This window comes from Barbus barbus (genome assembly GCF_936440315.1).
Source record: "Barbus barbus genome assembly, chromosome: 16".
Lineage (NCBI taxonomy): Eukaryota > Metazoa > Chordata > Actinopteri > Cypriniformes > Cyprinidae > Barbus > Barbus barbus.
In genome coordinates, this window is record NC_136744.1 from 28,584,023 (window position 1) to 28,599,730 (window position 15,708).

General features: G+C 36.8%; 1 protein-coding gene across 4 annotated transcripts in view; it reads right to left on the reverse strand.

Moving 5' to 3' along the window:
* Positions 1 to 15,708, reverse strand: part of LOC306882672 (integrin alpha-9-like) — a 105,538-nt gene that overhangs the window by 29,219 nt on the left and 60,611 nt on the right. For all 4 annotated transcript variants that reach the window (XR_013785279.1, XR_013785280.1, XR_013785281.1 and 1 more), the window contains exons 16-18: positions 4,310 to 4,462; positions 2,687 to 2,763; positions 502 to 649 (exon numbers count right to left, since the gene is read on the reverse strand). Coding sequence is in view for 1 of the 4 variants with exons in the window: in XM_079437484.1 (XP_079293610.1) it covers positions 502 to 649; positions 2,687 to 2,763; positions 4,310 to 4,462 (378 nt within the window). In the remaining 3 variants the exon portion in view is untranslated. The remainder of the gene's footprint in view (positions 1 to 501; positions 650 to 2,686; positions 2,764 to 4,309; positions 4,463 to 15,708) is intronic.

Consider the following 15,708-nt stretch of genomic DNA (forward strand, 5'->3'; position numbering starts at 1 on the left):
AGCTGCAAGAAACTACGCACTTCCTCCTGTTTCCACAACTTCCTCTGCTGACCGAACACCGAATCTCTTTATATTCAACACGCTTTTCTCAAATCTGTCCCATTAAATCATAGATATGGTGACCACATACCCTTAGAAAGGAGGATTCAGACTTGTCACATTTTCCAGTGCATATCATTGAACCTATTTGTCACCATTTGGCATTAAATTCATGGCACACCCATGGGCCGTCTGGTGCATATTACAAACAGAATGTTCAAAGACTTCAGTCTAATTAGTTGACTTTATGCAATTTTCAGTAGGTTTTTATCAAAATGGTCTTTACCAATGAAAACATCTTAGGAGTCACTGAACTAGTTGCTGGATTTGCAAGTTTACCAATTATATTGGAGAATATAGTTTGAAGCAAAAGCTAAAATAAACTGCAAACTGCAGCAGCCTGTAGGTTCAAAGGTCTGGTGTAGAGAAACCAATGGCAAATATACAGTATCACTAACTTACTCTTTGTAAGAAGTTGATGTAGTGAACCTCTCTGGAGAAGTTAAAGTAGATGTTGGTGTCGTAGGCGTCATCTCCAGCATTAGAGATGGTTAAATTTAATGAGACGTTTCTCACTCCACCAAGAGCCAGATGAGAACTGATGTAACGCCTGGGAAAATGACAGAAAGGAGAAAAAGTGAGACGGACAAAAGGATGAATCTCAAAAAACCTGTTAAGAATATAGGAACCTGGTATTGTGTATTATGAATATGTCTGGCTTTTTGACAAATTGCTTTGTTCCTTCTCTTTTAATAAAAGTATCTGCTATTTGCATAAATATTAAATTCTCTGCATCATATTTCACACCATAAGCAAAAAAAAATCTTAAAGAAAAATCATGCCTATTTTAGAACAATCAATATTTTTTGCATGTGACTTTGACAGTTTTATTAGCAAATTTTGACTGTACTGTGAATGAATGACTGTATATTATATGAATGATTATCTTGTAACTACATTTTGATGATTTAAAAAAAAAGAGAAATTAGCATAAAGAAAAATTAAGCCTATTTTAATACAATTCATATTTTTGGATTGTGACATTTTTCAAGACAATTTGATTACAAATTATTATTACTGTATTGTGAAAATAATTTTTGTATTATTATTTTAATCTAAGTATTTATTATATATTACTGTAGTACTTAGTGTAACCAATTTTATTTTCTAATTAATTAAATTAAATTAAATGAACAATGAATTAAAATGAAATTAAATTAAATATTGCATATGAACAAAATTAAGCTTACAAATTCTCATGACCCTGGACCACAAAACCAGTCTTAAATGTCACGGGTAGATTTGTAGCAGTAGCCAACAATACATTGTGTGGGTCAAAATTTTTAGATTTTTCTTTTAAGCCAAAAATCATTAGGATATTAAGTAAAGATCATGTTCCATGAAGATATTTTGTAAATTTCCTACTGTAAATATATCAAAACCTAATTTTTGATTATTAATATACATTACTAAGGACTTCATTTGGAAAACTTTAAAGGGACATGAAACCCCAGACTACTTTTTCTGAGATTTTATCAGAGGTGTTTGTGTTGCACATCATAGAAGACAATGTTAGCATCCGATTATTTTAATTGTTGGAGAAAACTGGCTAATTTGAAGTTTTTTGCACCATTTTTATCTTCCGGGTTTAAAATCTACATCATATTTACGTCACAATTTGTGACGTGGCAATGGACTTTAGTACATCGATGACGCGTCGGAGTCTATAAAATAAATCATGAGCCTGCGTGTTCTTATCCTATGAGAAGACGCTTCGCTTAATTATCCACAGCAGCATGTGTTGATTTGCTATGACAGACGCTTCAGACAGTGAGATGCGCACATTAACTGAGAGAAACGTTCATGGATCGAAGGAGAGCGTTAGTTTTTGCTTTGTAATAAGAGTTTGGTACAAACGCGATTCATTCACTTAGTGAGTGTAACCGTTAGCTCTGTAGCTCTGTGACACAACCCATCAAAAGGCTTATATAAACGCAGCAGAATAAGCCTAAACAATTATCAGAGGTGTAACAGCGCGTTCATATATATGTTTTCAATGAAGAGTGTTTTTAACCCGATGGGAGTGAAATGAAACGGTCTGAACCCAAAGCTGTGTGTGTTGTCTTCCCCCTCTGCTCCGCAGCGCACCACGCCCAGTTTTTTAGCATTTTTTAAACTCTAGTGAGAACTAACCAGTGCTGAAACAGGGGGTTTCATGACCCTTTAAAGGCGATTTTAGTAAAAGTAAAGGTAAAATATCTAAATGTATTTCTGCAATGAAAATATTCTAATACAAAAATATCACTGGTCCTAAAAATAGACGTAATTTTCCTGATACCAAATACTCTGTCACAGAACATGAATGGTTGTTTTGTAGCCATTTCAGTAAAATGTGTTTTCAATTACTAGCACATACGGTAAGCAGTGAAATCACTATCCGCTCTTTAAACAGTGAAGGTTCAGCATTTAAGGAAACACTTTTGATTACAGAGAAACCAGATCATTGGGAACCAGACTGCAGGACCTCCTTAAGACCGGCTAATGAATGACGTCATGGGCCGCTGAGAGCCAAGTGTGTGTCCACACCCACAGACTCAACCCTACTGACGTAAATCTACTGAAAGCAGGAGAAGATCAGGGGCTTTACCCAGAAAGCAGCAGTTTCCCATGAAGCCTCAGATCAGCGGCGCAGTCCTCTGACAGACAGTTCTTCTCAAACCACGTCTGTGAAGAGTCAAACAGAGCACAGGATGTTTACACCACCTCACTGTCAGTATAACCCGAGACAGGACACAAGTACTAGAGGGTACTTTTGTGCAAGACTTCATACACTCAATGGGACATTCTTCTGACGGCCTTCAAAGCTCCAGTATTTGATTAGCGGTTTCAAGCATAATGCACAAGAAAGTGCTGTGTGTTTGTGTTGGACAGATTTAGACATCGACACCTTTGCTTTGGCGCTACAGACAAACTGCACAGTTACTAATAGCCTCAGATTCCATCGTAATGGATTCCTGACGCGCTGAAAGATGCCAGCGGCGTGTTTCCTCAAGCTCAGAGGGAAAAGCATGTGGCCTAACGGGAGGGTGGGTTATGAAGTGGGGTGTTGGCAAATAAATTAATCAATCTTCTACATTCCACTCACAAAGAGTCAACAGTCATCATTGAGCGCTAACTAAAACCACATTTATAACTAGAGAAATTAGTAATTTCTGGCATTCGGAGCTGCTGGGTGATGCCAACGGTAAATGAGTACAAGGTGAGTAACAGAGTAAATTAAAATAATGTACTATATAAGACCATTGTAAAGATATTAAAATGTAAAAACAGGCACAAAACTACAAAGTTGTATAAACACTTAGAAATACAGGCACAAAATCTGTCACTGGGGCAGTATTTTATTAAAAGATAGTAATATGTGCCATTTTGGATGCTACTATGTATACTTTTGATGCTAATCTGTACATTTAAGGTACTAATATGAACACTTTAGGGGTAAATAAGATATAGCTTTTAAAAGGGTACCACCCCAGTGATAGCTTTTGTACCTTTTTTTCTGAGAGTGTACACACATAAGAGCCATCAGCGTTAACACATTAACGGACACAACAATTGCATCATTAACATAATTTAGTCACTCAGATGATACTGGAAGAATGGAGTTTATCACCGAGCATCTACAGGGGCACAAGGAGGAAGTAGGCAGAAATTTCTATTCTAACCCTTTAACCTGATTTTGCTTCTGTGTGTGTGTGGGAAATTTTTCAGACCAATGAACCATTAAGCAAATGCATTCAAACAATCAGTCTAAAGCAGCTCTACTGTAAAGAAAACCAGACTGATTACACTGATTACATTCCCGGCTGTATAAAGCAAACCAGTGTTTCGCTAGTAAAGTCTTGAAGTATAAGGACTGTAGTCAAGGCAAAGATGATGCATACAGGAGTCGTACAGTAAGCATGTGTGAATCCGTTACATTGATGTGCAAACAGTTTATGTGCGCTCTAAAAGCACTGATCACACATTGTATTCATGCACAGACACATTTCAGTCCATTCACATTGTTTCCACACACATTCAGGATAATGTTTTGATTTGTTATGTGTATGTTGCTGTGTTTAGTCATTCTGAATGGATTTGTGTAGTGCAGTCTGCTCAAGACATTTGGCTTAGGTTTTTTTGGCATCTCCAGTATTGCTGTTTGGTACAAAAGGTTGTGTCATGTTTGAACTTACTTTTGTAGGTGTAGTAAAAGGCGGAAAAATCAAACCTCGTTCTTTGCAGCGATCTTCTCTCCTTTTTTCCAGCGTAGAACAGGAACGAGTGAGGGAAGGTCACGGTCCTGGTGTCCATCCACAACGTGTTTTCCTAAACTGTAGGCTGCCTCAAACACGATGGCAGCAAACACATCCTTCACTTCTTTCTGTTAAAAAGCATAAACATGGCATATAACCATGACAAACTATATATATATATATATATATTTTTTTTTCATATGTATATATTAGGGGTGTAGCCAGGGCCGCTGCTGGCCAAATGGGTGCCCTAAGCAGGATTGCTAAGCAAGTATTGTTGTGCACCCCTCCCTTAAATATTAAAGTAAAAATAAATAAATAAATAAAACACCTACTATAAGGGTCAAAATAGAACTTTAATAAAATATAAAAGTAAATGAATAAATAAATTGTAATTAAATTGTATTATTTACAAATTACAATTGTAGCTCAAGACAGTTACCTATGGCAATTATTTTATTAATACAGTTGTCTGATTGATTTTATGGTCTCAAGCATTCAGAAATCACACACACAAAAATAATTAAGCAGTTTTACTACGATAAAACCATGGTTCATTTTTGTAAGGGTTGTGATGTCCACATGTTTTTTGTTGAAGAAATTATAGAGGCTGTGTCATTTATAGCAAAAAGGTGGCCAAAAATGAAAGATTATGTGGATATTTTAATTAAATGTTTGGTCAATAGCCTATTAAACAAGGATATGATCGTCCTGGAAGTGTAGCAGCAGCAATGGCCAGGCCTTTGGCTCCCTTTACAGGCATTTGTAATAACATGCAATGTTGCAAAAAAAAAAAAAACATTAGACATCACAAAATTTGTAATGGTTTTACTGGTTATGATGGGACTTGTGTTGGTTTTAATGGAAACATAATGGACCCTCTTGGTCTCTACTGGTAATTGGTCACCTTCTATTGGTGGCTTGTTAAAACCAATAAATTCTAATGGAATATGTCCCAAAACACACTACAGAAGAAAACAACAAATCTACTATGCTAGGTTTCTTTTTATTTATTTTGAAGACAGTAGTACAAATTACAATTTTTTCCATCTAGATGTGAAAATACTAAATGTTATATTAAATTACATATGTACATACAAGGAATAAATACTTGAAATATATTTGATTTAGTTAAGGGATAAACAAGGGGAAAAAACAGTGCGACACGTAGCGTAGCCTATATATGCTGAGTTTCAGTTCATTTTTGTGACACTTAATTTGTTCACAGAAAGGAAACTCAAAAGGCATAAAGCGACATCCTGTTTGTTTTCTTTATTTTATAAAAGCACAATGTTTTGTTTTCATTGCGAGTGTACACAAATAAAAGTAGACATTTTACAGTGATGCATTATTAATAAGACAATGGATTGTTTTTTTTCTGCTGCTATAAGGAAACAGTTGAAGTGATCGCACACACACACACATACACACACACAAAATACGCGACTGAAGTACAAAGCCTATAATTTACATAATAAATAACAGTTTTGCATTCAGATACATAGCAAATATGGAAATATTATGGAATATTTGGATTTGTGTCAAATGAGAGAGGTAGGATACACGAGCACAAAGCTCCATTTCGCAAACAGTTGAGTGCGCAAGCCTTTAAAGTATAAGTTACTCCTTTGTCAGTCTATGTGAGAGACGCATTCAGAATCAGCACATGGTCACTGTCTAGTGGGCTTTGTTTTCAAGTGGGCAATTCATGGCATTCGCTGTTATTCTATATATATATATATATATATATTTTTTTTTTTTTTTTTTTTCGGTGGCCGTGTAACTGGCTTTGCAAGGGTTAAAATCGCATTTGCGGTGAAAAGCTTTATAACCGAGGCTCTATGCAAAGCTGCTCAAAGCTCTTGCTGGCCACCAAAAGCTACTAGTTGAACATTTGGATAAAGCTGGCACTGCCCTGCCCCAACACACTTCATCTTCCCTTATTTTGGCAACGGCCCGAGGAGTGTTTCCTTTGGCACACCACTTGGAAACAGTCAAACAAAAGTCTGAACGGGATCAAATCTTGACATCCTCATTAGAGGACACTAAAGACGGAAGGACATGGGAAAAGCAGACCGTTTCTGTGCCCTCTTCTCCTCTCTTGACTATTAAACATCACTCAAAGAGACTTTCATCTGCACCACCAGGATAGAAAAGCAAACTGAGCACCCCTTCACTTCTATTTCTTTCTCTCTTCCCTTGAGTTTTATCACATGGTTTCTGTTCGGCCACCCGCCCATCCCCTTCCTCAGCGGAGCTGATTCAGGCCCATGTTTTAACACATCGTGATACACTGTCCAGCCGACCTGCACCTTCACTGATAGAGTTACTGCAGGAAACAGAGGTGTGGTGGCTGAATGGACAGGTTTTAGTCTCCATAGACTTATTTACACAGGTACAGAACAACATGAAGATGAGTAAATAATGACACAATTGGGTTTTTTTGGGGGGGGGCTAACCACCTCTGCCATACAGTATCATCGGTATGGACTAGGGCTGGGCGATATGGCTGAAAACTGTATCACGATATCAGTGTTTCATATCGGTCGATATCGATAATTATTGATATTTTTTTTAAGGTGGTACATCAAGTTCGTGGTATTACCAGTCTTGGCGGGGACGACGGTCTTGCATAATTTGCAGACGACATTTTGTCTGACTACGGTCAGACTTATAATATCCAAAAAACTGCCATACTGGCAAGTTTGGCAATAAATAAATAAATAAATAATTTTAATAAAGTTCAAATTGTTTTCAGTTTGCACATCTGTTAGGCTACGTTTACATTAGTGCGTGTTCATTTTAAAACACATAGCTCAGACAGAATCATAATTTCTAGGTTGTTAAAGACTTCAAGAAATTTTAAATCTTCATCCACTTTCATAAGTGGGTGTTTTATTTTCTTTCACCATATGTTTTATTTTTATTAAATTCTGGTGTAGTATGTCTAATTATTTGAATGCATAAAAACAACTTAGTTTATTTTTTCCTCAGAAACTGGAGATGTTGTTCATGTTCATGTCCTCATTTAGTGAGGCGGCAGACGCTGAAATGACCGCGAGCGTCACGCGAGCTTCCGTCTGTGTATAATAAACAAACCGCGCGATATAGAGAGCGGACTGCTCCGTGCGCTTTCGAAACGCTCTCGCGGAGGTCAAACACTGATCAATCAGCACGTCGCCGTTTCTAGTCAAACACATCTAGTGCTGCAGGCTTATTGGCTCACTGACGGTGATGAGATTAACCCTCAGGTATCGAAATTTGGTACCGAACGACAAGACGTTTTTCGATACTCTGTGGTATCGGGGCAATTCGGTCGGTGCCTAAAAAGTATCGAACTCAATACCCAGCCCTACTGGCAAGCTGACTTTCTCTTTTATTTACAATTTCCTCGCTCGCTGCGGCACTCATTTTCTGCTTATGAAGAGGAATCCAGCAGACCAGCCAGGTCTGGCTGCAGACGTGCACTCTCAGGCGCGCGTGCGCACTTAGACACGAGACAACGATATGGCGCAACCAAACATGATACTGTTACATGATTGGCTGTTAGCGTGTCACTCCCTACGTTGCTAGGTTACCAGAGAGCGAGTGCCTTTGTTAATGCAACCAAACTTGCTTCGCAACCTTTGTTTTCTTCCGACGAAGAATAAAAAAATATCGAACGTTTTATCGAACATATTTTTTATTGATATCGTTCACGTGTCTATCGCGATACATATCGTTATCGTTTTATCGCCCAGCCCTAGTATGGACTGAACAAACATACAAAACATTGTGTCTAGATGGTAACCCTCATGCTGCAAACCTCTTTCAAGACCTTCAAGAAGAACATTTATTCTCTACAGTACAAAATTGTTCATGCAATTGTCAGTTATGACAAAAGATATTTGAGAAATGCTGTTGAATGTTGTTACTGTTAACTAAATCTAAAACTAGATTGTTTTCGTTATTTAAAATACAGCTGAAATAAAATAAAATAATATACAATTTGAAAAATTTGAAATGTTGCCTTGAAACAAAATAAGCTAAAATACTGAAATTTTCAGTCCTCTGTCGTGTTTGTCTTGTGCTCCCGCCTCATGTTTCCTTATTTGGTTTGTTTCCTGTCCTTGTTAAGTGTCATTATTAGTTTATTCTTGTCCAGCTGTGTTTTGTAATTATCCCTTGTATTTAAGTTCCTGTCTGTTTAGTTAGTGTTGTCTGGTCTACTTGTTACTCCCCGGTGTTCCTGTCTGTGTCTACCTTGCCTTGCCTTGCCCTGCCCTGTCTTGTCTTGTCTTGTCTTGCCCTGCCTTGTTTGGAGTCATTAAAGACTGTTATTTGAGTTTACATCCTTGTCTCGTGCTCCTCGTTCATCCTTGCTGTGTGCACCGTGACAGAAATGACTAAAACCGAAATAAAATAAAAAGCTAAACAGAAACAGTCAAAAACTAAGACAAATTACAAAGTAAATAAAATTACAAAATTACCTTAAGTACTTTAAAAAATACCTAAAGTAAAATTAAAATAGAAACGGAAAATATAAAAATAAAAGCTAATTTAAAATAATTACAATAGTGTAAAAACATAATAGTATAAAATACTAAAATAAGAGATGCTGTTACTAACACAAACTGCTTTTGTGCTAAAGATTTCAGTGTATAAATAAAAGCATCTGAGAATCAAAGCTTGTGTGATAAAGCCTAGATTAACCGTTTAGTGGCTTGAGTCCTGTGAAAGCCGTCACATTCATCAGCTGAGAGCCTTTAGTGTGCCAGTTGGCGTCCAGAGAGAGGGTTTTGTTACAGTAATACGCTTGAGTCATAAAATGAACAATATAAACTCAGAGTTAGATAAGGACCTGGTGTTCTCCTCAGGTCCCAGCTGGGATTAAAGCAGTACGTATATCAAATGAATTGTCCGACCGGTGACCCCCACCCAGGGGAGCAGTAAAGATCAGGGGACTGACGGCCAGACCTCAGGAACAGTCTATGTGCCACTTTCAGTGGGACACATGTGAACTGAGAACATGAATGACCTCTTGTTCTTCAATAAAACAAGATTAAGTGTCCACCAACCTCATTCATGATAATCAGCATACTAAAAATAATCACCAGACCAAACAAACAGTCCAGCAGCGATAACTGAGTGGAGTTATTCTTGAGCAGTCCAGCTTATCTTACATGAAATTGCTTTACATGTAATTAAGGTCACTTGGCTGAATCCCTGATTTTAGTGACTGGCTGTGTCATGTTAGTACAGCTCCTATCAGGTTTTTTGCTTTTATGTCCCTTATATTCATTTTAATGTGGAATCTTATTTCATTTGAACATTTCTTTTTTCATTTTTATATTTGTCATGAAACTATTTATGATTACTATTATATTAAAAAGTGATGTGACATACGACCAAGTATGGTGACCCATACTCGGAATTCGTGCTCTGCATTTAACCCATCCAACGTGCACACACACAGCAGTGAACACACACACACACACACACACACCGTGAACTTACACCCGGAGCAGTGGGCAGCAATTTTATGCTGCAGCGCCCGGGGAGCAGTTGAGTGTGAGTGAAGTGACATTCAGCCAAATATGGTGACCCATACTCGGAATTCGTGCTCTGCATTTAACCCATCCAACGTGCACACACACAGCAGTGAACACACACACACCGTGAACACACACCCGGAGCAGTGGGCAGCCATTTTATGCTGTAGCGCCCGGGGAGCAGTTGGGGGTTCGGTGCCTTGCTCAAGGGCACCTCAGTCGTGGTATTGAGGGTGGAGAGAGCGCTGGACATTCACTCCCCCCACCTACAATTCCTGCCGGCCGGAGACTCGAACCCGCAACCTTCGGATTACAAGTCCGACTCTCTAACCATTAGGCCACGACTGCCCTAATGGTAGTATATAATGGTAGTATAATGTAAGATATTTTCATTACATTTACAATATATACATTAGTAGGCTGCTTAAGGAGTGTTTTGAAAACCAGACAATGACAAAAATTGGGACTTGTGGCAATAGTACAGGAGTAGAAGACGGACCGGCTTCCCACTCTGATAAAAACACACAGAGGAGACACAACAGGAACAAGCACCTCCTGCACATAAGGAAGTAGTAGAGGTCATATCTGAGCCTTGGCCTGTGTTTTACTAGCTTTTATCATCATTATTAATGCTTCCTTTCGTCTTCTGCTTCCTCCTTTCCCAGCCCCCCAGACTCCATGCTTTGCTCCGTTATAAACTGTATTTATAGAGCAGAAGAAAGCATGCCTCAGGTCCTTTAATTGGGTGGGTGGCATCTGAAGGGACCCCAAACAACTGTTCCTTACATGTCGCGGACACACATTGACAGACTCGAGCCAAACAGGTCAGTCAGTCGCCACAGGGCTTCATTGTACGAGCCGCACGGCTGAAGTGTCGTCTGTTTCCTTACATTGTTTCCATTTGGTACAGTAAAGCCTTTCACAAAAAGACTCAGCACTATACAAAGGCTTCCCACAGGCGGATTCGCAAGTCATAATAGCACTTTTTACGACTGCAATAAAACTAAACTGTCAGAACCAATGGTCACACTTCAGGCAACAGTGTTCATGTTACTGTGTATTTATATTAGTAATCATTCAACACTACTGAAAACTAGCATATGAATAATAAATAACTGGCTGCTGCATCTGTGCATGTCAAGCACCTATATAATAAATAACGTGCATAAAGTGTAATTAATGGTTAGTGGTTAATTAGTGGTGTTTTCATATGTTTGATTTACCGCCATTCAACCATTTGACATAACATGGTACTTGATGACTGTCATTTATTTACACTACAATACAAATGTTTAAGGTCAGTGAGTATTTATATATTTATTCATTTTTATTTAAATTTTTTAAGCAAGAATGCATGTGATCAAAAGTGACATTAAAGTCATTTATAATGTTGCAAAAGAATTCTAATTCAAATAAATGCTATTCTTTTGAAACTTCTAAGCAACTGTTTTCAACATTGATAATTATAAAAGCTTCGCGAGCAGTAAATCAGTATATTAGAATGATTTCTGAAGGATCATGTGACACTGAAGACTGGAGTTATGATGCTGAAAATTCAGCTTTGCATCACAGGAATAAATTATATTTTACAATATATTCAAATAGAAAGCAGTCAGTTATTTTAAGTTGTAATAATATATATATATTTTTTACTGTATTTATAATCAAATAATGCATCTTTTGTGAGTATAAGAGACTTTATTCAAAAACAAAACTTTTTCTGACTCCAATCTTTTAGTGGTAGAGTACAATTACATTTAGATCAAGATAATTCAAAGACTAACATATTACAATAAGACAAAACTATTAACAGCAGAGTGTCTAAAATGGTAAAGTATCATTGTACTTTTTCAAGATCTTAAAAGTTTCACCAAACAAACGTGATGGACTCTAAGGGACTCTAGGTTATGTGTTACTGAATGTAATGCTGTCATTGAGCATACTTGAAGAAAAGTATTATTAAAAAACCTCTATAGCCACGAGTGTGGGAAATACAGTGTCTAATTTATGAAGGGTTGGACGACATCCATTCCCAAACCTACCAGAGCAATAATCTCTCATCTGAGGATCATTGAGTCTGACCTCATGCTTTTGAACATGGAGACAGTGGTGAAAAATAGTGCTGATTGAATGATAAGAGCTTGTGAAGAGCATGTTTAGAGTTTCACCAAAGACGTCTTGATGAGCATGTGAAAAGAATGTGTTGAATGTCATTATAAGTGGTCAATCTTAATCTTCTTCTAAATAAAAAGCATTAGGAATCGGATTTAAAAATACAGGAAAAACAGTAATATTGTGAAATATTATTGCAGTTTAACATAGCTGTTTTCTATTTTAATATATTTTAAAATTTTAATTTATTCCTGTGATGCAAAGCTGATTTTTCAGCATCATTACTCCAGTCTTCAGCATCACATTATCCTTCAGAAATCAATCTGATTTCCTGCTCAAGGAACATTTATTATTATTATCAATGTTGAAAACAGTTGTGCTGCTTCATTTTTTTTTTTTTTGTAAAACTGATCTTGTTTTAAGGAAGTCCAGACATCTTTTCAGCTTGAAAGCAAGACATCTTCGTGGAATGCAAAAAGGTTCTCCAAAGGCATCAGGCTGTAAAACACCTTTTTCTGACAAACTTTCACTTTAAATCTGTGAGCAGAAACAGGGAGGCTGATGTCATGAAATGCTCTCAAGAAGGTCATTTGTATTTAATAGCTTAAGTTCTACAGTTACGTGCCAATGTGAGAAGATTTGCAGAACCAGCAACCAGCTTTGATACAGAACTTGTCAGTTTATCTTAAAGATAAGCAGGGCGGCTGAACTCAACTCCTTTCTATTCTTCAGGGAAGGCAGAAGGGATGATGTCATCTGAACAGACAGCGATTGTGATTGGCTGAGACGATCCACGCTCACGTGGCTCCCACCAGACTGTTCCAAGAGTTATTAAATACATGCACAGAGTGCACAAACCGGGGCTTTATCGAGATCAAGACCCTCGAAGCTAAACTCACAGTTCCTGCTATTGATTTACGCTCCGCTGTAGGATTCCCTTTTAAGGGCAGATGCATGCATGACATGTATTTAGAGTTATGCTAAAAATATGAACTTCAGCAATACATGAACTTTAATCCAAAGATCACGATTATTATTGCTCATACATTTGAAAAACTCTTCAACTTCAGCATGCAATCTATCCTCTCATTCTGACGGCACCCATTCACTGCAGAGAATCCATTGCTGAGCAAGTGATGGAATGCAAAATTTCTCCAAATCTGATGAAGAAACAAACTCATATATCTTGCTTAGCCTGAGAGTGAGAACGTTTCAATAACCATTTTCAATGGCTATTTTATTGTATGCAAGTGATGAATGAGTGAAACTTCAAGATTTTAAAATCTCTATATGAAAATATATTTCATTCATACACACATAACTCACCTGAACATGACCCCCCCCATTGGACAACCCAGCAAAGTTGAACTAGAGTACAACGACGTCAACTCCTCTAGTATTATTGTCCTTGACAGACATTGTTTAAGACAACAATATCCCATATGGAACCAATTATAAGACTCAGAGGAGGAACAAAATTCAAGGCATTAAAATTAATAACTGCGACGAAGTACACAAGTCATGGAGCCTGAAATAACTGTGTTTACAAATGCGATTAACTTATTCATGTGTCAGAATAAACAGATTTAGACAACACGAGTTCCAACTTGGGTTGAATCACTTAGCCTGTGGAAAACTGCAAATTAGCATGAAAGATTAATACCGCCAGAACAGGTCTCTGAACTTGAACAGGTGAAGCTGCATTTGATTTCCACATTAAAAGCTGGAATGAACCGGACATGAACCGTGCATGAAGCCTGAGCGTGGAGATATTTCTCAGATCTCACTCCAACATCCACGAGCTCATCTGAAACTGATGATAAATCGCAGACACTCATTCCTGAAGTCTTAGTCCATGTACAGAAATGCCTTATTTCATAAACAAATCAAACTAGCGGCTCACCAACTGCTTCAAAACGGGCCAAAGAAAAGAAAGTCCAATGATGTCAAACAGAACATAATTGTGCTGTGTGCAGAGAGACATGATGTGGTTTAGTTCAGAGGTTTTCAACTGGTGTGTCACAACATATAAATGCTTCACAGGTCTGTTCTTATAGTCACAGGCAGTAGAGAAACAATGCTAAATACAAATAATAAAACATGTCTAGCTATATAAATATGCATAGAAGAGTGTCATTATCGTATTATGCTATATAGCATATATTAATATTTTTAATTAGTTTTTATTTTATATTGTCAGTTTTCAATTTAGCTTTAGTAATTTTTTTATTATTTTTAGTTTTTAGCTTTTATTTTTATAACTTTTATTTTTAAATTTTTTTATTTTCTTTTCATCTAATATTTAGATTTATTTTATTTATGCTGTATTTTTAATTATTATTTAACAGTTTTAGTTTCACTTAACAATAACAACACTGAGGTGGGATTTGCAAAATAAATGCTTTAAAAATGCTTTCCCTATACTGAAGAAAATATATTTAAGAGTTAAAAAAAGTTAAACGTTTCTACACAATTGTTTTTGATGAGTTCACACTTATATATAATAAATAGAATAAAGTCTTTGCGTATTTGGCATGCTGTCCGAGGGGAGGGCTCCGAGCTCGGAACTTTGGCCCGAACCCTAAGTACCCCCCTATAGGTTAGGACAGGAATAGTTGTAAGTGCGGAGAAGGGGTGGCGGAGGGATGCTGAAACAGAGGTAAATCTGCTGTGTACATATACACACCTCTTATCTTGTTAACTGGGTTGATTACTGATTGTGCTCTTGTGTTAATTAGGTTAATTATCTGAACGTGCTCCTCCCAAACTTTGTTAATAAAACGTCATTTAGTGACAAATCCACAATTGTGACAATGGACCACAAAACCAGTCATAAGGGTTAATTTTTTTAATTGAGATGTATTCATCATCTGAAAGCTGAATAAATAATCTTTCCATTGATGTATGGTTTGTTATGATAGGACAATATTTGTCCGAGATACAACTATTTGAAAATCTGGAATCTGAGGGTGCAAAAAAAAAATAAAAAATATTGAGAAAATCACCTTTAAAGTTGTTCAAATGAAGTTCTTAGCAATGCATATTACTAATCAAAAATGAAGTTTTGATATATTTAGGGTAGGAAATTTACAAAATATCTTCATGGAACATGATATTTACTTAATATCCTAAAGAGTTTTGGCATAAAAGAAAAATCCATCATTTCGACCCATACAATGTATTTTTGGCTATTGCTACAAATATACCCCAGCGACTTAAGACTGGTTTTGTGCTGCAGGGTCACAATTTCACACTAGCAATATAGCATCTTCCCTGAGCATTTATTCATTTGCATCTAAAAACGGCATACGGTATATCTTCTGCTTCAACATTTATCTATAAATTACCCTTCATTTCCAAAATTGTACAAGAAGTTTTGCCTAGGTTCACAATACATGCCTCTGTTGTGACTTTTGTTACTCTTTAGTTCTATATTACAAAAGCAGCTTTACTATCATCCTAACTGAAATGGAAGTTGTATAAATGTGCTTTACATAGACAGCAACTCACATGCTGCACAAATAGTGCCAATTATATTGATGCACAAAACATTTGTCTATATACAGTATATATATATATATATTAGGTAACGCTTTATTTTGATAGTCCACTTTAGACATTCTACTAACAGTAAGTAATTTTGCAACTATATGTCAACTAGCAGTCATTAGAGTATTAGTAGACTATCGGCTTAATATCTTCTAACACTTTACTTTGATGGACCCACATAC